Consider the following 25,000-nt stretch of genomic DNA (forward strand, 5'->3'; position numbering starts at 1 on the left):
CACCTATACACACACACCACCACCAGTGACAAAAAAGACCTGACCCCTCCTCTCCCCTCTCCCCCCCTCCCCAGTTCTTCTTCCGGCTGTTCTCGGACGGCTCGTCCCCCCTCCCCGTCTGGACTACATCAGGATGCTGCTGTACATGTCCGCCCCACCCAGACCCCCCCCAGGGCTTCACCAGGGCGCTCAGCGTGGTGCTGGGCCGGGCCCTGCCCCACCCCTCCTCCTCCAGGCTGCTCAAGGTGACCCCTACCCCGTCAGGGCTCCCAGTCAGGGTGGCACGGTGACGCAAATCTAATTCACCTTGTAACTATTGGGCTCTGTGTGTGCTTGTGTGTGTTCATGTGTGTGTGTGTGTATGTGTGTGTATGTGTGTGTGTGTGTGGCAGTCAGTACCTTGCCTGGAGGAAGGAGTGAGCGAGGCAGTGGAGGAGGAGGAGGAGGGCGAGGTGGGCGTGTCCGTCGGGGCGCTGCTCAGGGTGGTGTGTCACGGGGCAGGCCGCGCCGCGCGGTACAGCCGCTTCCAGCCCCGTCTGCTCAGCCCTGAGGAGGAGCACCGGGAGGTAGGGGAGCACCAGGCAGCCGAATCAAGCAGCCCTCTTCTGTTTTATTATGACTGCAGATGTGGAGAAGTCAGGTTTATCTTAGCAGGATTACAGTCTGTTCCCCTCTCCTCTTTCACCCCCTGTCTTCAGGAGCTGGTGAGGGTGTTCAGAGATCTGGGCCTCCAGCCTGATGCAGAGGCTCCCTCTCCCTCCTATCCCAGCATCCTCTGCTGCAGGACCTCATGGAGTCTGCCACGCAGCACCAGCTCATAGTGAGTACCACATGCGTTTCCCATTGGCTGGCGGCGTGTTTTGGTCTCAGGACCAATCACTTGCCCTGGCGCCCACCAGAGACCTATCGGGTTTAATATCTCCCCCTCTCTCTCCCTCCCTCCACTCCAGGACATCCCCAGACTGCTCCAGGGGGGGCAGTAGAGAGCAGCAGCTCCACATGCTGACCCTGGGAGGACGCCCCAAACCACCACACCTACCCCACACAATCCCTCACCTTACCCACACCTACCCCACACAATCCCTCACCTAGCCACACCCTACCCCACACAATCCCTCACCTTAGCCCACACCTACCCCACACAATCCCTCACCTTAGCCCACAACCTACCCCACACAATCCCTCACCTTAGCCCACACCCTACCCCACACAATCCCTCACCTTAGCCCACACCCTACCCCACACAATCCCTCACCTTAGCCCACACCCTACCCCACACAATCCTCACCTTAGCCCACACCCTACCCCACACAATCCCTCACCTTAGCCCACACCTACCCCACACAATCCCTCACCTAGCCCACACCCTACCCCACACAATCCCTCACCTTAGCCCACACCTACCCCACACAATCCCTCACCTTAGCCCACACCCTACCCACACAATCCCTCACCTTAGCCCACACCCTACCCCACACAATCCCTCACCTTAGCCCACACCTACCCCACACAATCCCTCACCTTAGCCCACACCCTACCCCACACAATCCCTCACCTTAGCCCACACCCTACCCCACACAATCCCTCACCTTAGCCCACACCCTACCCACACAATCCTCACCTTAGCCCACACCTACCCCACACAATCCCTCACCTTAGCCCACACCTACCCCACACAATCCCTCACCTTAGCCACACCCCTACCCCCACACAATCCCTCACTTAGCCCACACCCTACCCCACACAATCCCTCACCTTAGCCCACACCCTACCCCACACAATCCCTCACCTAGCCCACACCCTACCCCACACAATCCCTCACCTTAGCCCACACCTACCCCACACAATCCCTCACCTTAGCCCACACCCTACCCCACACAATCCCTCACCTTTAGCCCACACCTACCCCACACAATCCCTCACCTTAGCCCACACCCTACCCCACACAATCCCTCACCTTAGCCCACACCCTACCCCACACAACCCCTCACCTTAGCCCACACCCTACCCCACACAATCCCTCACCTTAGCCACACCTACCCCACACAATCCCTCACCTTAGCCCACACCTACCCCACACAATCCCTCACCTTAGCCCACACCCTACCCCACACAATCCCTCACCTTAGCCCACACCTACCCCACACAATCCCTCACCTTAGCCACACCTACCCCACACAATCCCTCACCTTAGCCCACACCTACCCCACACAATCCCTCACCTTAGCCCACACCTACCCCACTCAATTCAATACTAATTACGTTTAGAAATCAATAATCAACTCGCTCAAGTTGCTTAGAAAAGTGGTTCTTTATAAACTGTTGCATTTTACCCAATAAAACATGCAGGTGTGGAAATACTATGTTGCTTCTATTCTCTTATTTCTCAAAGTGTGTATGTGTGTGTGTGTGGGTATGTGTGTGTATGTATGTATGTGTGTGGGTGTGTGTTTGTGAGTGAGTGAGTGAGATAGAGAGGTGGAGGGGAGCCCGTGGTGCTCATGCAGAGCTCCAGATCAATGCGACTCGCTCGTCTTTCTGACTAACTTGTTCCCCTAATGACCCTTTGGGAAACGCAGCCATATGCAGCGCCGAGTCACAAAGAGGCTTTTGTCCCCACCTACATGTCAAAGGGTTTGGATTGGCCTCCAAACCGGCAGAGAGGAACCTGCGTGTGGCAGAAAGGCCGCTCCCATTCAGAGGCGACTGTTATGGTTGCTTTTCTGTTAATCAGTCGGGTGCCTCCGTTTGTGTATTCAGACACAATTAAGGCGATGTTCACCGTGACAGACAACATGGAGCCTGGTGGAGTCATCTCCTCGAATGTTTGTTGAATGGTTTTAAGTAGCCTTTCTACAGTTTATAGATTAGAAGAGTTGAAATTTGGTTACCATAAATAAAAACAAATGTACAACTGCTGCCGGAAGGACCATCAAGACTTCTCTGTCACAGCCAAAACTAGTTTACTCTTCTATGAATGTTATTCTGTTTCCACCTTCATTGTTAATTGACAGCTCCATTCACCCTCTCTGAGGCTAATGAATTAGAAATATGCTAACTGGCCGGCTAACAAGCTAGCTGTATGCTAGCTAGCTGGCCGGCAGCCTGCTTTAACTGGCGCCGCTGGCTGTGGTTAAGGACGTGTGCTTGGGGTGTAGCTGTCTGTTTGGCTTGCATGTCTGTCCTAATCACTGTGAATAGATATCATGGATATTAGTGTGCAGTACATCTCATTATCACGTTTAGTACTTAATTAGAGCAAAAAAAGAAAAGGCTTCTGTTTTTGTTTAATTAAATCGTGTTTGCCCAAAAGAATTTCAGTGTTCTGTGTACTTCCTCTTTCTCTCCTCTCTCTCTCTCTCTCTCTCTCTCTCTCTCTCTCTCTCTCTCTCTCTCTCTCTCTCTCTCTCTCTCTCTCTCTCTCTCTCTCTCTCTCTCTCACACACTCTCTCTCTCTCTCTCCCTCTCTCTCCTCTCTCTCTCTCTCTCTCTCTCTCTCACACACACTCTTTCTATTTCTATCTCTATCTCTGTGTGTATCTCTCTCTTTCTCTCTCTGTGTTTTTCTTTATTTTCTCTCACAATATATTGTTGCTACTCTTTCTCTACCACTCGTTCTCTCTCTGTCTTGGTTTGGAGTAATAAAAGAGCTTTTTTCAGTTTGCACTTTTTATCCATTTTAGAACGAGCAGGATTCCTCCAATCAAATGATGCTCTCTGTTCCCTGATAAATACTAAACAGAAAAGAAAGGGGGGTGGGGTATTCTCTCTCTCCTCCCCCCCCCCTCTCTCTCTCTCTCTCTCTCTCTCACACACACATCCTCTCTCCCTCTCTCTCCCCCCCCCTCTCTCTCTGTCTCTCTCACACACATCCTCTCTCCCTCTCCCCCCCCCTCTCTCTCTGTCTCTCTCACACACATCCTCTCTCCCTCTCCCCCCCCTCTCTCTCTCTCTCTCACACACACATCCTCTCTCCCTCTCCCCCCCCCCCCTCTCTCTCTGTCTCTCTCACACACATCACTGCTGGTCCACCTCAGATGAACATAGAGTGTGACTCTGGAGGAAACATCCCATTCTCTCCTGGAGCCCCCCACACACAGGAACACACACACCCTGCACACACATTAAGACACACACACACACAGCCTCCACATTAACACACACACCCAGAGTGGACCAGTCCTGACCAGAGAGCAGGGGCGACCAGGGCTTTTCTCTGCCCCAGAACGGAGCACCAGAAAGCAGGGGCGACCAGGGCTTTTCTCTGCCCCAGAACGGAGCACCAGAGAGCAGGGGGCGACCAGGGCTTTTCTCTGCCCCAGAACGGAGCAGCATGATGGGCAGGGTGTCCCTGGTGTGCGGGATCCTCCTGGCTGTTCCTGATATGCTGCACGCTGCCAAGATCCTCACTGTCTCCCTCATCGGTCAGTAGATCCTCTCTGTCTCTTAGCAGTCAGTAGATCCTCTCTGTCTCTTAGCAGTCAGTAGATCTCTCTGTCTCTTATTGGTCAGTAGATCTTCTCTGTCTCTTAGCGGTCAGTAGATCCTCTCTGTCTCTTATTGGTCAGTAGATCTTCTCTGTCTCTTAGCGGTCAGTAGATCTTCTCTGTCTCTTAACGGTCAGTAGATCCTCTCTGTCTCTTATTGGTCAGTAGATCTTCTCTGTCTCTTAGCGGTCAGTAGATCTTCTCTGTCTCTTAGCGGTCAGTAGATCCTCTCTGTCTCTTAGCGGTCAGTAGATCCTCTCTGTCTCTTAGCAGTCAGTAGATCCTCTCTGTCTCTTATTGGTCAGTAGATCTTCTCTGTCTCTTAGCGGTCAGTAGATCCTCTCTGTCTCTTAGCAGTCAGTAGATCCTCTCTGTCTCTTATTGGTCAGTAGATCTTCTCTGTCTCTTAGCGGTCAGTAAATCCTCTCTGTCTCTTAGCGGTCAGTAGATCCTCTCTGTCTCTTATCGGTCAGTAGATCCTCTCTGTCTCTTAGCGGTCAGTAGATCTTCTCTGTCTCTTAGCAGTCAGTAGATCCTCTCTGTCTCTTAGCAAGAAATGTCAGTAGATCCTCTCTGTCTCTTAACGGTCAGTAGATCCTCTCTGTCTCTTAGCGGTCAGTAGATCCTCTCTGTCTCTTATCGGTCAGTAGATCCTCTCTGTCTCTTATCGGTCAGTAGATCCTCTCTGTCTCTTAGCGGTCAGTAGATCCTCTCTGTCTCTTAGCGGTCAGTAGATCCTCTCTGTCTCTCTAGCGGTCAGTAGATCTTCTCTGTCTCTTACCGGTCGTAGATCTTCTCTGTCTCTTATCGGTCAGTAGATCCTCTCTGTCTCTTAGCGGTCAGTAGATCCTCTCTGTCTCTTAGCGGTCAGTAGATCTCTCTGTTCTTATCGGTCAGTAGATTTCAGAAGATGATGCTTTCATACGGTTGTATTGTGTTGTGTGTGTGTTAAGCTGTATTGTGTGTTGTTTTTATGTGTTAAGCTGTGTTGTGGGTGTGTGTATTAGTGTGTGTGTTAAGCTGTGTTGTGGTGTGTGTATTGGTGTGTGTGTGTGTTAAGCTGTGTTGTGGTGTGTGTATTGGTGTGTGTGTGTGTTAAGCTGTATTGTGACATGTTGTGTGTGCGTGTGTGTGTGTAGGTGAAGTCACTACATGCTACTGGATGAGGTCTCACACACCTTCCACCAGAGTGGTCATGAGGTTTGCATGCTGCTACAGCTGGGGAACCCTCTCATCACAGGTGGTACACACACACTCACATACACACACACACACACACACCCACCACACACTGGCTCATGCACCTCACACACCTCCCCTGTGAGCCCTGTCAGGTCTGCAGTACGCAGGGCGTTCCACAGCTACCAGCTGATCAGCTGGTCTGCAGGAGACGGCTACATCTCTCAGTACAACAGCTGGTTCCTGGAGCAGCAGACGTACTTCCTGCTGGGACAGTAAGCCTCACACACACACACTCTCTCTCTGCCTCACACACACACACACTCTCTCTCTCTGCCTCACACACACACACTCTCTCTCTGCCTCACACACACACACACTCTCTCCTCTGCCTCACACACACACACACTCTCTCTGTCTGCCTCACACACACTCTCTCTCTGCCTCACACACACTCTCTCTCTCTGCCTCACACACACTCTCTCTCTGCCTCACACACACACACTCTCTCTCTCTGCCCTCACACACACACTCTCTCTCTGCCTCACACACTCTCTCTCTGCCTCACACACACTCTCTCTGCCTCACTCTCTCTCTCTCTCTCTCTCTCTCTCTCTCTCTCTCTCTCTCTCTCTCTCTCTCTCTCTCTCTCTCTCTCTCTCTCTCTCTCTCTCTCTCCTCTCTCTCTCTCTCCCTCTCCCTCTCCCTCTCCCCTCTCCTCTCCCTCTCCCCCTCTCTCTCTTTCAGGGACAACTTCAGTAACTTCCTGAACTTCATGGGTCACCTGGCGTTACCAGTGCGACCTCATCCTGTCTGACCAGGAAGTGATGTCGTTCCTCCGCAGCGAGGCCTATGACCTGGCCATCCTGGACGCATTCAACCCCTGCTCCTTCCTGCTGGCTCATGCCCTAGGTCAGAAGTCAAGACTCAGAGAAAGCTTGTGATTGGCTGCTGAGAAATGCACTCACGGGACAGTGTCGGTGGTTTCATCAGACTGCCTCAACAAATAGTTTTATTAAATAAATCATCAAACTTCCATCTCACCTGGTGATGCTGTGTGACTGTGTTCTCACCTGAGTGATGCTGTGTGACTGTGTTCTCACCTGAGTGATGCTGTGTGACTGTGTTCTCACCTGAGTGATGCTGTGTGACTGTGTTCACACCTGAGTGTATGCTGTGTGACTGTGTCTCACCTGAGTGATGCTGTGTGACTGTGTTCTCACCTGAGTGATGCTGTGTGACTGTGTTCTCACCTGAGTGATGCTGGTGTGACTGTGTTCTCACCTGAGTGATGCTGTGTGACTGTGTTCTCACCTGAGTGATGCTGTGTGACTGTGTTCTCACCTGAGTGATGCTGTGTGACTGTGTTCTCACCTGAGTGATGCTGTGTGACTGTGTTCTCACCTGAGTGATGCTGTGTGACTGTGTTCTCACCTGAGTGATGCTGTGTGACTGTGTTCTCACCTGAGTGATCCTGAGTGTGGTTTCCTCCAGGCCTGCGCTACGTGTCCTTCTACCCCGGGGGTCTGAACGCCCCCCTCTCCGCCAGCCTCCCCGCCCCCCCTCTCCACGCCCCCGTCTTCACTCCCGCCTCTCCGATCACATGACCCTCTGGGAGCGTGTGCAGAACCTGCTGTGGGCCGTGCCTCACCGATTGGTCAGGAGCTGGTGTCCGCAGGTTCCAGGGCCGTGGCAGAGCGTCATTTCTCGCCGGAGGCCCCGCCTCTTTCAGAGCTGTACAGCCAATCAGAGTTGTGGGCGTTCAACACAGACTTCTCATTGGAGTTCCCCCAGCCGCTGATGCCCTACACCCTGCTAGTGGGGGGGCTATTGTCCAAGCCTGCGTCACCTGTTTCACAGGTGTGTTCATACATGATCATCATCGTCATCATTCTAACTCACCCAAGCCTGTCCTTTGTGGTGGGTAGTGTCAAGTGTCAAGGCGTGAACTCGTCCACAATCATCACATCAGTTTGTATACTTACACGTGTGAGCTCCCTGCGTTGCTGCCCTCCAGGATCTGGAGGAGTGGATCTGTGGCTGTGGCGAGGCTGGCTTTGTGGTGGTGACCCTGGGGTCCATGCTCTCCTCCATCCCCCTGGAGGACCTGCTGTTGGAGCTGTCTGTAGGCTGTCCTCCCTCCAGCAGGGGGTGCTGTGGAGGTACGAGCCGGGCCGCTGGCCCCAGCACATCCCCCCGCCGCCCAACGTCCGGCTGGAGGGCTGGCTGCCGCAGAACGACCTGCTGGGTAGGGTGCCCTCTCTTGACTGGAGGAGTCACTGCAGTCGAGGGAAATTACTGAAATGTGATCTTGGAATTTTGGTGGGGAGAAATTTGTGTTCCTGCTGTAATTATCTCTCAATCCCACCCTCCCCCTATTTCCATCCCTCTCTCTCTCTCTCTCCCTACCTCCCTCTCTCTCACTCTCTCTCACTCTCTCCCCATCCTTTCCCCCCTCCCTCCCTCCCTCCTCCCTCGACCTCCCCCCTCCCAGGCCACCCCAGGGCCCGCGTCCTGGTGACCCACGCAGGGCAGAACAGCCTCCTCCAGGCTGTGTACCATGCCATCCCTGTCCTGGCCATCCCCCTGTTCGGGATCAGTTCGACAACGCCGTCCGTGTTCAGGCGAGGGGTCTGGGACTGGCAATCAGACCCCCAGCAGCTCCTCCCCAGGCAGCTGCTCACAGACACCATACTCACCCTCATACAAGACCCCAGGTAAGGCACACCTGCCACACACAGCCAGCAAACAAGCCTGGGCTTTAGCTTAGCGGGCTAACACTGTCGTTACGCATAGACGGACGGATGATGGTCAGTAACTCCTACTTCCTGTCCCGCCTTCCCTGAACAGATACAAGACCTCAGCCCTGTCACTCAGCAGGATCCACCAATCACAGCCTCTCGCTCCCGGGCCTCTGCTGGTGAAGTGGGGTGGAGCATGTTCTAATGAGCGGGGGCGGGGCCCACCTTCGCCCCGCCTCCTTAGACCAGCACTGGTTCCAGCGCTGCCTGCTGGATGTGGCCCTGCTCTCTCCCTGGGGCTGCTGGGAGTTGTAGTCCTGGCCTGGGCCCTACTGAGGGGCAAAATCAGCAGCAAGGCTAAAGTGAAACTACAATGATGGAGGGAACTCAGGGATGGAATGGGACTTATGGTGGATTATCTTATGCACTGTACATTTGTCACATTCACTTGTATGTCAGGTAGGGTTAGTGTGCATGGTTTCAGTGAGTCAGTAGTATGAATAACAGTCAGGTATGGGTGGATTATGGATAGACAGACGGATGTATGTTTTAAATAGACACAGATGTAGAAGTATCTTCTGTTTCAACAGTGTAGGATGCAGGAGATTCAATAAACAAACCTTTGAAAACACTAAAACCAGCTTTTCTCTGTGCTCTCTCCTCCCCCTGCCCCCCCCCCTCCCTCCCCCCTCCACTCCTGGGTGGCCTGGTCCCTCATTAACCCCTGCTTGTCGACCGGGGCTGGGGCAGGAGGGGGGCTGGGGCAGGAGAGGAGGACAGCCTCTAGGAGGGAGTCAGAATGGTCACGGCCCTCGACCATGTCGTGACAAGAGAACATAGGACAGATCCCCCCCCTCCACCCTCCCCAACACACACACACACACACATCCTTTCTCCTTGCACGCAAACATGCCGTCCAGGAGGAGCAGGGCATTGTGTAGGGTGAAAGGCTAACGCGATGACCTCTGATTGGCTGAGAGCTTGTTCTGGTTCTGAGTGCTCCTCTGAATCAGTTACCATGGCGATTCTAATCCCCCCTACGCCCCCCTCCCCTTACCCCCTCACCCTCCGAAGCTAAATTATAGATGCAAACACACACACAAAGGAGAAAGCATCAAACACTCATCTTTGTATAATGAAAACTTTACTCAAACTGTTCTGTGCAATCACATCATTGATACAAAACTGACTCTGAACTTAGTTCACCTTGTTGATTTAGGAAGAAAAAAGAAAAAGCAGTTTCAAATAAATACTCATTATTTGGCACAGCGATGAGTCCCTTCAGGTAAACAACAACAGGAGGTAAACAAGCCCTTCACAGGAGCCACGCTCACCTGGACACACCTGGGGCCTGGACTACCAAGCAAGTTCAACATGCCAGGGATACCTTCTAGTTAGCTGGCAAAAAAGTCAGAGCCCACACTTATTTACTTTAACTTCAGTGAAAAAGTGTGGTCAGGACTTCAACTTTTGTTATTATGTTGAACTTGCTTTGTAGTACAGGCTCCTGAATGAAGAATTATGTTATCTAAGAATCTTAGATTCAACTAACTAAACTAAGTCTTTACAGTGGGAAAAAGACAATGAATAAATGGATGAAGAAAATAATTGAAGGATTGGACCGTAGTATATATATATAATTATAAATAATCACTATCATATTAATAAATATAATGTTAAAACCGTCCTCTCCCCAGGCTGAAGGCCCCTGTAGACACGAGGATCTCATCCTGGAGTTACTGTACACCGTCTCACCTGACAGAGAGGAGACCAATCAGAAAAAGCCCTTTACAACCTGTACCAAAACAAGTAGCACGCCACAGCGCATGGTGTGTTGGAGTATGTGTGTGTGTGTTGACCTTAGTCTGGTCACACACACACACTTCCTGAGAGAACACTACCACAAGGTTTCACTTTTTTCATCTCTTCCCTCCAGACCTCCGCTCCCTCTCCTCCTCTTCCTCTCCCTCTTCTCCTTGATCCCTTTTCTACTATCCCGAGTTTCTCAGACGTCATCGAAGATGCCAGAGTGAGACAGAGACATGTACCATCCCCCCTCCGACCTGGAGAGAGAGAGAGACGGAGAGAGAGACAGAGAGAGAGGGAAAGAGAGAGGGAGGGAGAGAGGAGGAGAGAGAGTGCGTGAGTAGCAGTAATTGAAGTATCTTTACATCCTTCTCTTGTTATTGCACTGATCAGGCTGTTAGACGTTGACCCTTATGACTACACACACACACACACACACTCTCTCTCTCTCACACACACCAGCACCTGAGGGAGGGAGAGTGTGTGCTGGTGTAGAGAGGCTGCAGGTGCTCTGCCGGGTCGTTCTCCTCGGTCCACGAGCTCAGCAGCCCTGGGTGGACACAAGCCAGGGTTACTGTCGAAACTAACAACCCTGGAACTTAGAGGTTTACTGTCGAATCAAATGACACTTGATGTCACCAGGTCACCTGATCTCCCTGTGACATCACCAGGCCTTACCTGCTGTGCTCTCTGTAGACGACTCGCTGTCCTTCAGCGCTGAGTTCCCCCTCCTGGTGCTCCCCGCGTCCTGCCTCTCCGCGTACCTCCCCCGCCAGCCCTGGAACCCCACACAGGAGACTGCGTTATCTGGGTGCACCGGCCCTTTACAGAGTTGGGCAGAGCCCCAGGGTGCAGTGGGGGGTTTGAACCGAGGTTCTGAGGGGCTCACCTGTCTCCGACTCTCCCCCTCCTCTCTCCTCTGACGCCTCCGGCGCTCTGCACGGCCCACAGGAGAGGAGGAGGGAAACAGGAAGTAACACTTTATTATGGGAGGGAGAGTGTGAGGGGTGAGGGAGGTAGTGAACGAGTGTGTGTGTGAGAGAGAGAGAGAGAGAGAGAGAGAGAGAGAGAGAGAGAGAGAGGTTACGGAGAGAGGGAGTGAACCTCGTCTGATGAGTTCCCGCCCCTCGTCCACCAGATCAGAGGTCAGGTCGTCGTGGTTACTCATGTACTGCTGGAAGCCCATCAGGTTCAGACAGCGGCTACCAAGACTACAGGAAGAGAGGAGAGGAGGAGAGGGGGAGAGGAGGGGAGGATAGGAGGAGAGGGGGATCAAATATGTCCTTTTAGAAAGTCCTGATTAGTCTTGATCATATTCTAACTCCAAACGTCTCTTTAAATGAACAGTTAACCTAAAAGCGTTAGAAGAGTATATAGTGATCCTTCACAATAAAAGTCCTGAAGCACGCTGGTCTGCTGGAGGCTGACCTGTAGTATGTGGAGATGCAGAGGATAACCACCAGCATGGGGTAGTAGATGTAGAACCCGTCTGCTATGAAGAACAGCAGCCGCATGGAGCCCATGATCTGGGAGGGATCACATCATCAACCAATCAGACAAATCTATCCACTAATCAATCAACCAATAACAGTCCAGAGGGGCGTGGCTGTGACTCACGGAGGTGTAAGCGGTCTGCTGTCTGTCCTGGTGGGAGATGGTGGAGTCCATGTGGATGAGACCCAGGAAGTTGAGGCAGAGGGGCGGAGTCAGGCGACAGAACAACCTGGAACAGAAGCAGCAAACACACAAACTGAATGACACCCCCCACCAACACACACACAGCAAACACTCACACACACACAGCAAACACACACACACACTGTATACCTACATGCCACTGAACTGCAGGCTGTAGGCGTCAGTCTGGTGGGGTACGAGGTAGTAGTAGTTAAACACTCGGATGTGGAACACGGTGGAGTACACACACACACACAGGAAGAAGATGGTGGCAAAGCACGCCATCTGGTGGACAGACAAGGTCACAACAACAACAGAGGAAGCTGATCAGCTGAGAGACTGACGGAACCCTCTAGAACTTTTAGGGAACATTCTAGAACTTTTAGGGAACATTCTAGAACTTTTAGGGAACATTCTAGAACTTCTAGGGAATGTTCCAGAACTCGGATCAAACTACCAGATAGACATCTATGTTAGTTAGAGGGATGTTTTTAGGAATATCTTTTGTAGCTGGCCTAGTTTCAGAGTGTTGTGATACAATGTGGGAGGTATCAAGGCAGGGCCCTACCTCTATGTAGAGGTAGTTGTAGTCTGCCTCGGCCAGATGGACCAGAACAGCGAACACAGAGAGAACGGGCCTGGTGCTGAAGAAGGTGCACTCGGACCAGACCACAGCCAGGGACATGAGCGACAGAACCACCGCCAGAACCCGGTAGAACCACGCCCTAAGAACACACTCCCAGAACCACTCTGGAGACACAGGGACAGAATTATTCGATTAGACTGGACTTGGAAAGCAAACTTTATGTTTCAGAGCTATTACTGAAATATGCAGGGAGAGGGTGTGTTCAGCTTGGTCACTGATCGTGTTCTCTCTCACGCACACACACTGCGATAAAGTTTGCGTAAGAGTGTGTGTGTCTATTTCTCTCTGGTTTTCCTTATCTCTTCAATTCTTTCTTCACACACCTTGGAAAACTGTGTGTGTGTGTGTTTAATGTATCTCTGGACCTACTGTATGTACATTAGATTAATACAGTTTCGTGTCTAAAGATACTGAACACAATTGAACCGGATCAAACAGGGGTCACACAGGGGTCACACAGGGGTCACTTCATCTTGTTTACATCGGCATGGTAACACCTGAACCCCTATAACGCACACACATAAAATAAAACCCAGATGAAACCGACAGCCACGCTGACACAGGGGCCGTGGCCAGGTGGGGTGGGAGAGCATACCCATGCAGGGGGGATAGAGGAGGGAGCGGGCCCAGGACTGGGGCTGCTCGCTGGGGAAGCTGTGGGTGAACTGGTGGGTCTGGCTGCTCTGGTTCTTGGACACGTCCTCCAGGTGGAAGGCTCGCTCCAGCAGGATCCTCCATTGGACCTGGGTCTGGCTGTGTCTCTGCACCCACCAGATCACCTGGCACACACACACACACATCATTACACACACACATTTAGAGAGAGAGAGAGAGGGGGGGGGGGGAGAGAGAGAGAGAGAGAGAGAGAGACGGGTGGGGGGGAGAGAGAGAGACGGAGAGACAGAGAGAGAGAGGGGGGGAGAGAGAGAGACGGATAGACAGAGAGAGATAGAGAGAGACGGGTGGGGGGGAGAGAGAGAGACGGAGAGACAGAGAGAGAGGGGGCGAGAGAGAGAGACGGAGAGACAGAGAGAGAGAGGGGGGGAGAGAGAGAGACGGATAGACAGAGAGAGATAGAGAGAGACGGGTGGGGGGGAGAGAGAGAGACGGAGAGACAGAGAGAGAGGGGGGGAGAGAGAAAGACGGACAGACAGAGAGAGATAGAGAGAGACAGGGGTGGGGGGGAGAGAGAGAGACGGAGAGACAGAGAGAGAGGTATTCTCCACCTGTTTGTGCTTCTTCACCAGGCTGGTCTTGGAGGGGAGGAGGTTCTGCTGGGTTTCCGCCGCAGGGCTCTCTGTGTTCCTGCCCAGCCTCTCCTGGTACTCTATAGGACACTGCAGCAGAAAGAGGAGGGGCTTAGACAGGAAGAGGAGGGTTGTTTCGACAGGAAGCGGAGGAGCTCTGGCAGGAAGTTGCAGCAGTAAGGATTAGTTTAGGTTTGGGAGACGCAGTCTGACCTTCCTCAGGATGGTGTCAACACACCTCCTGAGAGGGTGTCTGAAGCTGACGGCCTGATGTACGCTGGCCACCTCCTGACAGAGACACACAGGGACAGGGTCAACTACCCTGATCCTTCCCCCAACGACCAGCCTCCGGGGCTGGAGGACAGATCTCTCACCCCCTCAACACCCCTCTCCTGCCCCTCACCACCCCTCCCCTCCTCCCTTACCTCCAAGGCGTCCTCCAGCCCCTCCTCTGCCTCGGACTTCTCCACCGCCATCTTGGCCACCTTGAAGTATGTATTGGCCAGCAGGTAACCGTGGCGAGAAGCCCTCCAATAGCAGCGGGGGATCTCCACCAGGCCGTAGCCTAGCAAGAGCACCAACAGGAAGAGGCCCCAGGTGTTGGCGGCGGCGATACCGATGGTCTGGAGCTCACGCCTGGTGAGAACAGGAGACAATATCCCATGGGTGGAGAGGACGGATACACACACACACACACACACACACACATACTGACCAGGTGAGGTGCCACTGAGGGTGAGCGGCGAGGTAGACGAGCAGGGAGATGAAGATGAGCAGGTAGGTTCCGTAGTAGACAGCGTTCTCTATCAGCGCCGTCTTCACCCTCCCCGCCCTGGAGAACGCTCCGGAACGAGCGTAGGACTGCATGAAGGGAATCAATAGCCTGCACACACACACACAAATATTAAGAGTGTGTGAGTGTGTGTATGAGTACATGTGTGTATGTGTGTGCCCGTGTGTGTGAGATTACCAGGTGAGACATTGTGATGTCCAGTAGACCACACGCCAGAACACCGGCAGGATCCCATCTGAGATGTAACTCCAGGGTTTAGAACACACCTTCAGGGGACTGTGGTCACACACACACACACGACTCAATTACAATTTTACATTTATAAACATGACTACATGTATGTCCCAGTGAGGAAAGAGTGGTAGGACCAGGTGGTAGACACGGCCCAGCAGGAGGGCACACTAACCCAGGCCTGGTGCTACCTACCGGCCCAGCAGGAGAGCACACTAGCCCAGGGCTGGTGCTGGTACCTACCGGCCCAGCAGGAGAGCACACTAGCCCAGGGCTGGTGCTGGTACCTACCGGCCCAGCAGGAGGGCACACTAGCCCAGGGCTGGTGCTGGTACCTACCGGCCCAGCAGGAGAGCACACTAGCCCAGGGCTGGTGCTGGTACCTACCGGCCCAGCAGGAGAGCACACTAGCCCAGGGCTGGTGCTGGTACCTACCGGCCCAGCAGGAGGGCACACTAGCCCAGGGCTGGTGCTGGTACCTACCGGCCCAGCAGGAGAGCACACTAGCCCAGGGCTGGTGCTGGTACCTACCGGCCCAGCAGGAGAGCACACTAGCCCAGGCCTGGTGCTACCTACCGGCCCAGCAGGAGAGCACACTAGCCCAGGGCTGGTGCTGGTACCTACCGGCCCAGCAGGAGGGCACACTAGCCCAGGGCTGGTGCTGGTACCTACCGGCCGGTGGGGATGACGGAGGTGTTGGATGAGGTCTGGTTGGCAGCGTGCGCACTGGTCGAAGCATTCCCATGTGGCCCGTTGTCTATCTTACACTGGTTATAGATGGTCTGGAGACACACACATACACACAGAATAGGCTTTATTATAAGAAATAAATATATATAACTATAGACAGTTAAGCAATCACAGGATAACACACACACACACACATACACAACCACACACAACCACATACACCCTCTGGTTACCGTGCTGACGTCGAGGGGCAGGATGAGGATGATGAGGATACTGAGGTACCAGGCCAGCAACGTCCCCAACAGCACCAGGGGCTGCTGCTTCCGCACATTACCATAGCGATGCAACAGGAAGAGAGCCAGGAAGAAGGCCAGCACGACCACCACGCCCAGCGCCGCCTCGCTCATCCTCCTCGTCACGGCAACATCGCTCGACACACACACACCTGAATAAACTGAAGGGAGAGAGGGAGGAGAGAATGAGAGAGAGAGAGAGAGAGAGAGAGAGAGAGAGAGAGAGAGAGAGAGAGAGAGAGAGAGAGAGAGAGAGAGAGAGAGAGAGAGAGAGAGAGAGAGAGAGAGAGAGAGAAAAGAGAAGTATACCTGTACATATAGAGACAGCCAATCACCAAAACTAGACTGCCTATGACTTTCACACCCTCCAGTGCGTCTTTGTAAAACATGAGTCTACACGGCAAAATCAGTCACGAATAACGAGTTCTCCTTTACAGCAACAGTTGTGTGATCGCTATTGCGCTTTGTGTTATGGGCTACATCCCCCCTCAAAGTAGGTTAATTTATTATTTCTAAGTATACACCACACAAAAAAACTAGTCAAATCAAACAACAAGTGGAGCGATTACAATTGAAAAACTATCAAAGGTATCAACGCAAAAATCGACAGTCTACTATCCGTATAAATTATGCACCGGTAATTCATTGTATGGTGAAGAGCGGCAATCAATACGATTACTCGTTGGATCTGTATTAAGTAATTATTTTATAGGCTATTACATACTTTTTCTAAATAACTTAAATGCAGACACAGTATGTACAAGAAAGACGTACCTCTACTTTCGGCTGTTGATAAACCTGCTTATCTCCCTCTTGACGGATAATAACATTCTGTTCCCAAAACGTGGATCGCTGTACACAACCTTTGAAACAATTGCGTAACCACACTGCGCATGCCTGGCCGTGTAATCATTGGCATGTCGGGAAACGTAGTCCTTGAAAATCGCTCAGATGACAGTCAAGAGTAATTAAGTCACACGACACTATATGAAACCGTATTAAATCAGCACAACAATGAATCACGTGTTTTACGTGCTTTATTAAATTACGACGCACAAAGGTTCCTACTATGTCGCTGGAAATACAGTTTATATAGCCCATAATAAAAAAAATCTTTAGGCAAATAGTTTGAATGTATCTCAAAAATTCCTCTCCTCTCTCTCCTCTCCTCCCCTCTCCTCCTCCCTGGTCGGTTGACGGTTTGTTGTCTTGACAGGCTGGGCGTGTCACCATGGCAATCTCTCCGTTCTCTGGGCACTGGATTCGCCTCTCTGGGCGGTCGACAGGTCAGCCGGTCCCGATATATATAGAATCTAACGTAATCTGATCTGGGAAACCTGTTTCATTGTTACAGAACATAACAGTCAAGCAAAGAAAAATCTTCCATCTGTTTACTACCAGTAGCTTTTGTGTATTTGTTGTAGTGTTTTATCACACTCCAGCATAAGTAATATTTTAGAATATCAAAAGCATTTACACATAATTTGACAGTATTTTTTCGTCACAGTTCGTCATACCTCCACAACCTCAGTCTCAGCAGTTGTGGAACATCCACATCAAGGGCTCCTCAGACACCAGGGAGCCCAGTATGTCGAAACAAACCACCCTGTCCTCCAGGAGAATGTCCACATGTCCCAACAGGTCCAAACAAAGGTGCTCCAGCAGGTTCAGACACACTCTCCACTCCTCCGTGGACTCAGCGCCGCCAAGGACACTCAACCAAACAGACCCAAAGATGTCCAGAGACTGTGGCCAGTCCTCCAGGAGGCCCTCCATGTCCATGTCCATGTCCCTGTCCCTGCTCCTGTCCCTGCTCCTGTCCCTGCTCCTGTCCCTGCTCCTGTCCCTGTCCCTGCTCCTGCTCCTGTCCCTGCTACTGTCCCTGCTCCTGCTCCTGTCCCTGCTCCTGTCCCTGCTCCTGTCCCTGCTCCTGCTCCTGTCCCTGCTCCTGTCCCTGCTCCTGCTCCTGTCCCTGCTCCTGTCCCTGCTCCTGCTCCTGTCCCTGCTCCTGTCCCTGCTCCTGTCCCTGCTCCTGGCTGACTGGGTCTCATCCAGGGGAGGAGCAGGACTCAGGGACCAGGAAGTGGGCTGGGCTGATCTGGGCTGGGCTGGGGTGCTGCGGCCTTCTCTCTGGTGTGTCACCTACTTGTGACCTCTCTTCCTCCCTCCCTGTGTCTTTCTATCTCTCTCTCTGTGGCAAGTCTCTCTCTCTCTTTCAGCTTAGAGCAGAGTGCAGGCCATCTGTTCAGTTGTGTATCCTGATCCTCACCCTGCTCAGAGGGAGGCCTGTGGGGATTACTCCAGTCTGCATTTAGAAGCTTCAGCGTGGTCCTCTGACCCCAGGACGTGAACAGGATGACTGGATCAGTTCCTCAGAGTGACCACCAGGTGGCAACGCCAATATCATCCTGCTGCATTTAGGGATTCTACAGAACACTGTTTGGAGGCGGCTCATTGATGCTGAACATCAACATAACAAATTGGTTTACTATTCCATCTCTCTCTCTGTCTCTCTCTCTCACACACTTTCTTTCCCTCTTTCTCTACTCTCTCTCTCTCTCTCTCTCTCTCTCTCTCTCTCTCTCTCTCTCTCTCTCTCTCTCTCTCTCTCTCTCTCTCTTCTCTCTCACACACACTCTCTATCCCTCTCTTTCCTGGTCCTGGCCCTGGCCCTGGCCCTGGTCCTGGTCCTGGCCCTGGTCCTGGAGGGTCAGATGTGAGAGCAGCCAGCCCAGAGTCCCAGCAGGGCCCTTACAGACAAGAGCGGCGGCTCAGGTCTGACTCGGGTTTGAAGTCGGATCATTCAATCCCTGGGAAACCAAGAACACAATGATTGCAGGGGACAAAGCCAGCACAGTTCTGTTTGTCCCTTGGGGGCCCCTGTAGAGCTGGGATCCCATAACCTGGCCTGTATACACCCCCCAGAGACCAACCACTCCCCCCTTCCTCCCTGCCTGGCTTCCCATCCTGCTCACCTACAACAGCTGAGGAAGAAGGAGAGAGGGAGGGAGGAAGGGAGGGAGGAAGGAGAGAGAGAGAGGGAGAGAGGGAGAGAGGGGGAGAAGAGGAGATAGGGAGATAAAGAGAGCGAGAGAGAGAGGGAGAGAGGGGGAGAAGAGGACAGAGGGAGATAAAGAGAGCGAGAGAGAGAGGGAGAGAGGGAGAGAAGGGGAGAGGAGATAGGGAGATAAAGAGAGCGAGAGAGAGAGAGAGAGGGAGAGAGGGAGAGAGGGGGAGAGGGGGAGAGGGGGAGAAGAGGAGATAGGGATATAAAGAGAGGGAGAGAGAGAGAGAGCTTTACAAAGACCAGGATAGGGTTACACGCCCAGCAGAACCACCCCAGGGTTTGGGCTGGGCTGTCACCCAGGAACATGCACTGAGGGAGCTGGGAGGATGGTGAGAGTGTGTATGTGTGTAGGTGTGTAGGTGTGTGTGTGTGTGTGCTACAGTTGAGGAGGCTTTTGTGTCTGCAGACTGCAGGGAAGCTCGTTGAATGAGTGGCCAATGACATCACGAGGTGGGCTTACAAAAGCTGCAATTGGAATGTGATGGTCCCATAGAGATGCAGAATATCTCCTATCCTCTCTCTCTCTCTCTCTCTCTCTCTCTCTCTCTATCTCTCTCTCTCATTCTCTCTCTCTCTCTCTCTCATTCTCTCTCTCTCTCTCCTCTCCAAGATGACACAGCAAAATCAAAGACAATGTCCCCAAGGAAGAGTCAAGATGAAGAAGCCTGTTTCTGGAGTCTGTGATGTCGTCACTGGTCTGTAGGTAAACAGTGTTTTCACATGCACAAACTCTCTCTCTCACACACACTCACACACACACTCGCGTATGTTGACCCACATGACAGGATGGGACAATAGATCTGGGTTCACACGGGTGGGATCAGACACACCACAGAATCCTCTCAGTTCCACATTCCAACTTTAATGTGTTTAACAGACCCCACCTCTGCCTGGTAGCATGAGGGAGAGATGGTGGGAGGGAGGGAGGGAGGGAGGGAGGGAGAGGGAGGGAGAGAGAGAGAGAGAGAGAGAGAGAGAGGGAGAGGGAGGGAGAGAGAGAGAGAGAGAGAGAGAGAGAGAGAGAGAGAGAGAGAGAGAGAGAGAGAGAGAGAGAGAGAGAGAGAGAGAGAGAGGGAGGGTTATCAGCCTCCAGCCTCCAGCCTCCAGGCCTCATTGTTGTAGCTTCAAACCCCTGTCCCCGTCACTAGTTCTGTCCCAGCCGTTAGCCCCTATCCCAGCCTCCAGCCTCCAGCCCCAGCCTCCACACATGCAAAGACACGAACACACACACACACAGCAGCTCTTCCTTCCTCCAGTTCTAATTCTGTTTTCTTCCCCCAGACACATTCACTTCCAGATCCTTCTGAACCAAACTACCAGACACACTGTAAGCTCAACCTTGTGCTTGGGCCTCCTCCAAACAGAGATTACATCATCTACTGTGAAATGTTTTACCCAAACACACTCTGGCTTTCTTTCGTTCCAAAATAGAGGAAGGATTCATGTAGGATTTATAGAGCTGAGTGTGTGTGTCTTTGTTTGGTGTCTTCACATGGAGGTCTGTGTGTGTTTGTGTATGTGTGTGTGTCTGCTGGACAGATGTTTATACGTACGTCTGTGTGTGTGCATGTGTGTTCTTCAGTTGGTAATCAGAAGGTTGCCGATTCCCTGCCGTGCAAAATGACGTACTCTACTTGCCTCTGGGGGAATGTCCCTGTACTTACTGTAAGTCGCTCTGGATAAGAGCGTCTGCTAAATGACTAAATGTAAATGTACTATTGTAGAAATGAACCTTCTTTTGAAAGACCACAGAGGACTTGGTCCTCACAGATGACAGAAGGGACTAGATTGTAATCCTTGAGTGATGGGGATCAGGAGAGAGATGGACATGTAGTCTGCAGGTTTGGGAAGCAGAATCGGCGCTACTGTCTTCCTCTCCACAGGAAGATGCAGTCATGCCCAACTAGTGTGAGCAGCTCACTGAGAGAGAAGGAAAACTAGACACTCTTTTCTTCCTCCAACTCATTCTCCCTCCCGGCCCCTCATTCTGAAAAGAGGGTTCCCCTTAACTCTACTTCTCTCCCCTCTCTTAACTTCCCCCCTCCCCCTCCTTCCTCCTCCCCCCTTCCTTCCTCCCCCCTTCCTCCCTCCCCCTCGTCCACCAAGCCCCACCTCTCTCACTCCTTCACTCCCCTCATCCAACCCACAGTGTTATTTTTCTCATTCTTTCTTACACCACGCACCCCTCCTTCTTTCACTGGCTCTTTCATTCTTCCTCCTCTCTCCTCTCTCCTCTCCTCTCTTCTCTCTTCTCCAGAGCTGGCTGCACCAGCCGACAGTGAAGGTCTATGTCTGTCTGTGGTTGGTTAGGATCGGACCGCAACACAGCTGGAAAACACAGGCTCTCCCCTCTTTAAAAGTCTCTTTAAAGTCTCAAGGTAAGTTCAATTTTCTTTGTGTGGGTTGAGTGGTGAGTGTGTGGTGTGTTTGTGTGTGTGTGAAAGAGAGAGTGCATGTGTGTGTGTGTGTAAACTTCAAGTTGTGTGCTTGTCAGCTCTCCGTCAGTTCACAAATAACATCCTCAGACACAATGTGTCTCTAGTCCACATGTGGGACAATAAAACAAACAAACGAGCGAACCTTTACCCGTGATGTCTGGAGTGTGTACGTGTGTATAAACTGTGGACTGGAAAGATGACACAGAAAACCTACACTTGTGTGTGTTTTTTTCTGGTTTGTTTACACCTTTTCTTTTCTCAAATTATAAGTAGTTATTGGCTGCCACTTCCTGATATTTCACAGTTGATTCTAAGTTACGATTTCATCCAATACTGTAGATTTGAGACTGATGCACTGTCAGTTTTTGGTTGTTTTCTTGGAACTGGTTTTCTGCCAAACTATTTTCCCTCAGAAGGTATTGAGCTATGTTACTCTAGAGCAATTCCCCCTCTCTTTCCTCGGGGTTTGTGGAGTTGTTGGATGGTTCAGTTAGGATCACAGTTACCCTGAGAGGACTGAGAGCTGAGAGCTTGAATGTGAAGCTCAGGCTGTAAGTAAACAAGCCGTGTCGACACAGCCATGCTTGATTAGAATCACCCTCATCCACTTTGATCCAGTTTTATTGATCCACTCCTCTTTTGCTCAGTTACAACTCTTTCTATTCACCTCCCTCTCCTGTTTCTTCTCATCTTACCTCTCCTTCTCTCTCTCTCTCCCTCTATCCCCCTACTCCCACCTGTCTCTCTACCTCTAACCTCTCCCTTTCCCCCTTCCTCTTACCCACCTCTCACCCCCCCCTCCACCTACCTCCCTCCCTCCCCCTCTTCCTCCCCCTAACCCTCACTTCACAGGAAACCCCTGACCAGCGGCTGAACCCCCAGCCAGGAGAACCCCAGCCAGAAGAACCTGAGCCAGGAGAACCCAGCCAGGAGAACCCCAGCCAGGAGAACCCCAGCCAGGAGAACCCCAGCCAGAATAACCCCAGCCAGGAGAACCCCAGCCAGGAGAACCCCAGCCAGGAGAACCTCAGCCAGGAGAACCGGAGCTGTTCCCAGAGGAGCAGGAGTCATGGCCCAGAGTGAGGGGGGGAAGCCCCAGACGAGGGGCCGGGTGAGGCAGCTCAGGGAGGGGCTGCAGAGCCGCTCCCTCCAGGCCAGGAAGAGGGTGGAGAGCGTGAGCAGGGACGACGTGACCGGCTTCCTCAAACGCAACGCCTTCGTCATCTTCACCGTGGCAGCCGTGATCATCGGTGAGAATGTGTGTGTGTGTGTGTGTGGGTGTGTGTGTGTGTGTGTCTGTGTGTGTGTGTGTGTGTGTGTGTGTGGGTGGGTGTGTCTGTGAGAGTGTGTGTGTGTGGGTGTGTCTGTGAGAATGTGTGTGTGTGTGTTTGTCTGTGAGAATGTGTGTGTGTGTGGGTGTGTGTGTGTGTGTGGGTGTGTCTGTGTGTGTGTGTGTGTGTCTGTGAGAATGTGTGTGTGTGTGTGTGTGTCTGTGAGAGTGTGTGTGTGTGTGTGTGTGTGTGAGTGTGTGTGTGTGTCTTTGAGAGTGTGTGTGTGTGTGTGTGTGTGGGTGTGTCTGTGTGTGTGTGTCTGTGAGAGTGTGTGTGTGTGTGTGTGTGTGTGTCTGTGTGTGTGTCTGTGAGAGTGTGTGTGTGTGTCTGTGTGTGTGTGTGTGTGTGTGTGTCTGTGAGAGTGTGTGTGTGTGTGAAAGAGAGAGTGCATGTGTGTGTGTGTGTGTGTGATACTGATAAAGCCCAAAAGATGAAGGCAGATGAGTGATGTTAAATATGGGAGAAATCTCTACTTCTTACTGTAACTGTGATGTTGTAACGTTAAAATGCTTTTAGACGTTAAAATGCTTTTAGCCTACACCCCCGCCACACACACACACGCCACACACACACACACACACACACATACACACACACACACACACATGCTTATAGAGGAAGGTAGGAAGAGGAAACAGAGCAATCCCAGATGACTGACCCTGCCAAGACCCCTGACCCCTGGTCATTAACCTTTGACCTCACCAAGCAGGAATAGAGCTTGGCCCTGCTTCCTCACAGCTGCCTCTGAAGACCCCCTCACCCCCCCTCACCCCCCCCTCACCTCCCCTCTACTCACCTCCCCTCAACCCCCCCCCTCACCCCCCCTCTACTCACCTCCCCTCACCCCCCCTCATCTCCCCCCTCACCTCCCCTCTCCTCCCCCCCACCCCTCACCCCCCCCTCACCACCCCTCACCACCCCTCACCTCCCTCATCTCCCCCCTCCTTCACCTCACCTCCCCTCACCCCCCCCTCACCTCACCTCCCCTGCTCTCACCCCCCCTCTCCTCACCTCCCCTCACCCCCCCCTCCATGCGAATGCACTGGAGTCACTTGCAACACACTAATACTGATTTCTACAAGGACAGCAGCTGTGTAGGATGCAACACAGCAACACAACAGACCAGAGGCTCAGTCCTGGGCTCAGTCCTGGGCTCAGTCCTGGGCTCAGTCCTGGGCTCAGTCCTGGGCTCAGTCCTGGGCTCAGTCCTGGGCTCAGTCCTGGGATCTGTCCTGGGCTCAGTCCTGGGCTCAGTCCTGGGCTCAGTCCTGGGCTCAGTCCTGGGATCTGTCCTGGGCTCAGTCCTGGGATCTGTCCTGGGCTCAGTCCTGGGCTCAGTCCTGGGCTCAGTCCCTGAGCTCAGTCCTGGGCTCAGTCCTGGGCTCAGTCCTGGGCTCTGTCCTGGGCTCAGTCCTGGGCTCCAGTCCTGGGCTCAGTCCTGGGCTCAGTCCTGGGCTCAGTCCTGGGCTCAGTCCCTGGGCTCAGTCCAGGGATCAGTCCTGGGCTCTACCCTGGGCTCAGTCCTGGGCTCAGTCCTGGGGCTCAGTCCTGGGCTCAGTCCTGGGCTCAGTCCTGGGCTCTACCCTGGGCTCAGTCCTGGGCTCAGTCCTGGGCTCAGTCCTGGGCTCAGTCCTGGGCCTCAGTCCTGGGCTCAGTCCTGGGCTCAGTCCTGGGCTCTACCCTGGGCTCAGTCCTGGGCTCAGTCCCTGGGCTCAGTCCTGGGCTCAAGTCCTGGGCTCAGTCCTGGGCTCAGTCCTGGGCTCAGTCCTGGGCCTCAGTCCTGGGCTCAGTCCTGGGCTCAGTCCTGGGCTCAGTCCTGGGCTCAGTCCAGGGCTCAGTCCTGGGCTCAATGTTAGCTGAAACGTCACAGTCTCATCATGGAGGCTGACTCTGTCCATTGCACCTCTCCTCCTCCTTCACCCTTCAACCTCTCCACCCCTCCATCTCTCCACCCATCGGCCCCATTCATCCCTCCATCTCTCCTCCCCCCTCCTCCTCTTCCCCCCTCTCCACCTCTCCACCTCTCCACCTCTCCACCTCTTCCTTCGTTCCCCTCCCAGGTATTCTGCTGGGCTTCGCTCTGCGGCCCGTACGGGATGTCGTACCGGGAGGTGAAGTACTTCTCCTTCCCCGGAGAACTGCTGATGAGGATGCTGCAGATGCTGGTACTTGCCCCTGCTGGTCTCCAGCCTCATTAAAGGTAGGACACTGTCAGCCTCGTCACAGGTATGCTCAGCGCCCACCTCCTCAGGGCTCAGCACAGGGCTCGCAGGTCCCTGTTAAGGAAGGTAGTGGGAGGGCTGTTGTGGGAGTTGTGTGATTGACTGACAGGAGGCTCAGCCAATCCCCCTCGGGGGATATCGTCCCATAACAC

At 52.9% G+C, this 25,000-nt stretch overlaps 2 protein-coding genes, 1 long non-coding RNA gene and 1 pseudogene across 3 annotated transcripts; 2 read left to right on the forward strand and 2 right to left on the reverse strand.

Annotated features, from left to right (window-relative positions):
* Nucleotides 1-5,693: 5,693 nt before the first annotated feature.
* LOC136938994 (UDP-glucuronosyltransferase 3A1-like) lies at nt 5,694-8,784 on the forward strand. The gene is given in 15 exon segments (XM_067231858.1): nt 5,694-5,730; nt 5,830-5,941; nt 6,414-6,456; nt 6,458-6,578; nt 7,161-7,247; nt 7,250-7,306; nt 7,309-7,526; nt 7,684-7,795; nt 7,798-7,914; nt 8,161-8,256; nt 8,259-8,326; nt 8,328-8,383; nt 8,517-8,595; nt 8,597-8,690; nt 8,693-8,784. Coding segments are annotated over 15 exon segments (1,389 nt in total).
* A 768-nt stretch (nt 8,785-9,552) lies between these two features.
* LOC136938996 (G-protein coupled receptor-associated protein LMBRD2B-like) lies at nt 9,553-16,654 on the reverse strand. Its single transcript, XM_067231860.1, has 18 exons — nt 16,565-16,654; nt 15,731-15,951; nt 15,480-15,589; nt 14,754-14,852; nt 14,499-14,666; nt 14,209-14,419; nt 13,997-14,071; nt 13,763-13,873; nt 13,132-13,315; nt 12,459-12,640; nt 12,045-12,175; nt 11,831-11,936; nt 11,642-11,739; nt 11,318-11,424; nt 11,103-11,149; nt 10,892-10,991; nt 10,679-10,763; nt 9,553-10,470 (listed from the first exon to the last, which is right to left on the reverse strand). Exons 2-18 carry the CDS (start codon nt 15,902-15,904, stop codon nt 10,413-10,415), a joined length of 2,046 nt encoding a protein of 681 aa, XP_067087961.1. The 5' UTR covers nt 15,905-15,951; nt 16,565-16,654; the 3' UTR covers nt 9,553-10,412.
* Nucleotides 16,655-16,809: 155 nt separating this feature from the next.
* On the reverse strand, nt 16,810-17,631 carry LOC136938998 (uncharacterized). Its single transcript, XR_010875660.1, has 2 exons — nt 17,308-17,631; nt 16,810-17,127 (listed from the first exon to the last, which is right to left on the reverse strand). It is a non-coding gene; the product is annotated as an uncharacterized lncRNA (long non-coding RNA).
* Nucleotides 17,632-22,364: 4,733 nt separating this feature from the next.
* Nucleotides 22,365-25,000, forward strand: part of LOC136938995 (excitatory amino acid transporter 1-like) — a 10,334-nt pseudogene continuing 7,698 nt past the window's right edge.

Source organism: Osmerus mordax, assembly GCF_038355195.1.
Source record: "Osmerus mordax isolate fOsmMor3 chromosome 28 unlocalized genomic scaffold, fOsmMor3.pri SUPER_28_unloc_6, whole genome shotgun sequence".
Classification (NCBI taxonomy): Eukaryota; Metazoa; Chordata; class Actinopteri; order Osmeriformes; family Osmeridae; genus Osmerus; species Osmerus mordax.

Coding starts and splice junctions, on each gene's coding strand:
- LOC136938996 (XM_067231860.1), bottom strand. CDS start 15,904: ATGAGCGAGGCGGCGCTGGGCGTGGTGGTCGTGCTGGCCTTCTTCCTG. Junction 15,590..15,730: donor TGCCCCTCGACGTCAGCACG/GTAACCAGAGGG, acceptor GTGTGTCTCCAG/ACCATCTATAACCAGTGTAA. Junction 11,740..11,830: donor AGCAGACCGCTTACACCTCC/GTGAGTCACAGC, acceptor GATCCCTCCCAG/ATCATGGGCTCCATGCGGCT.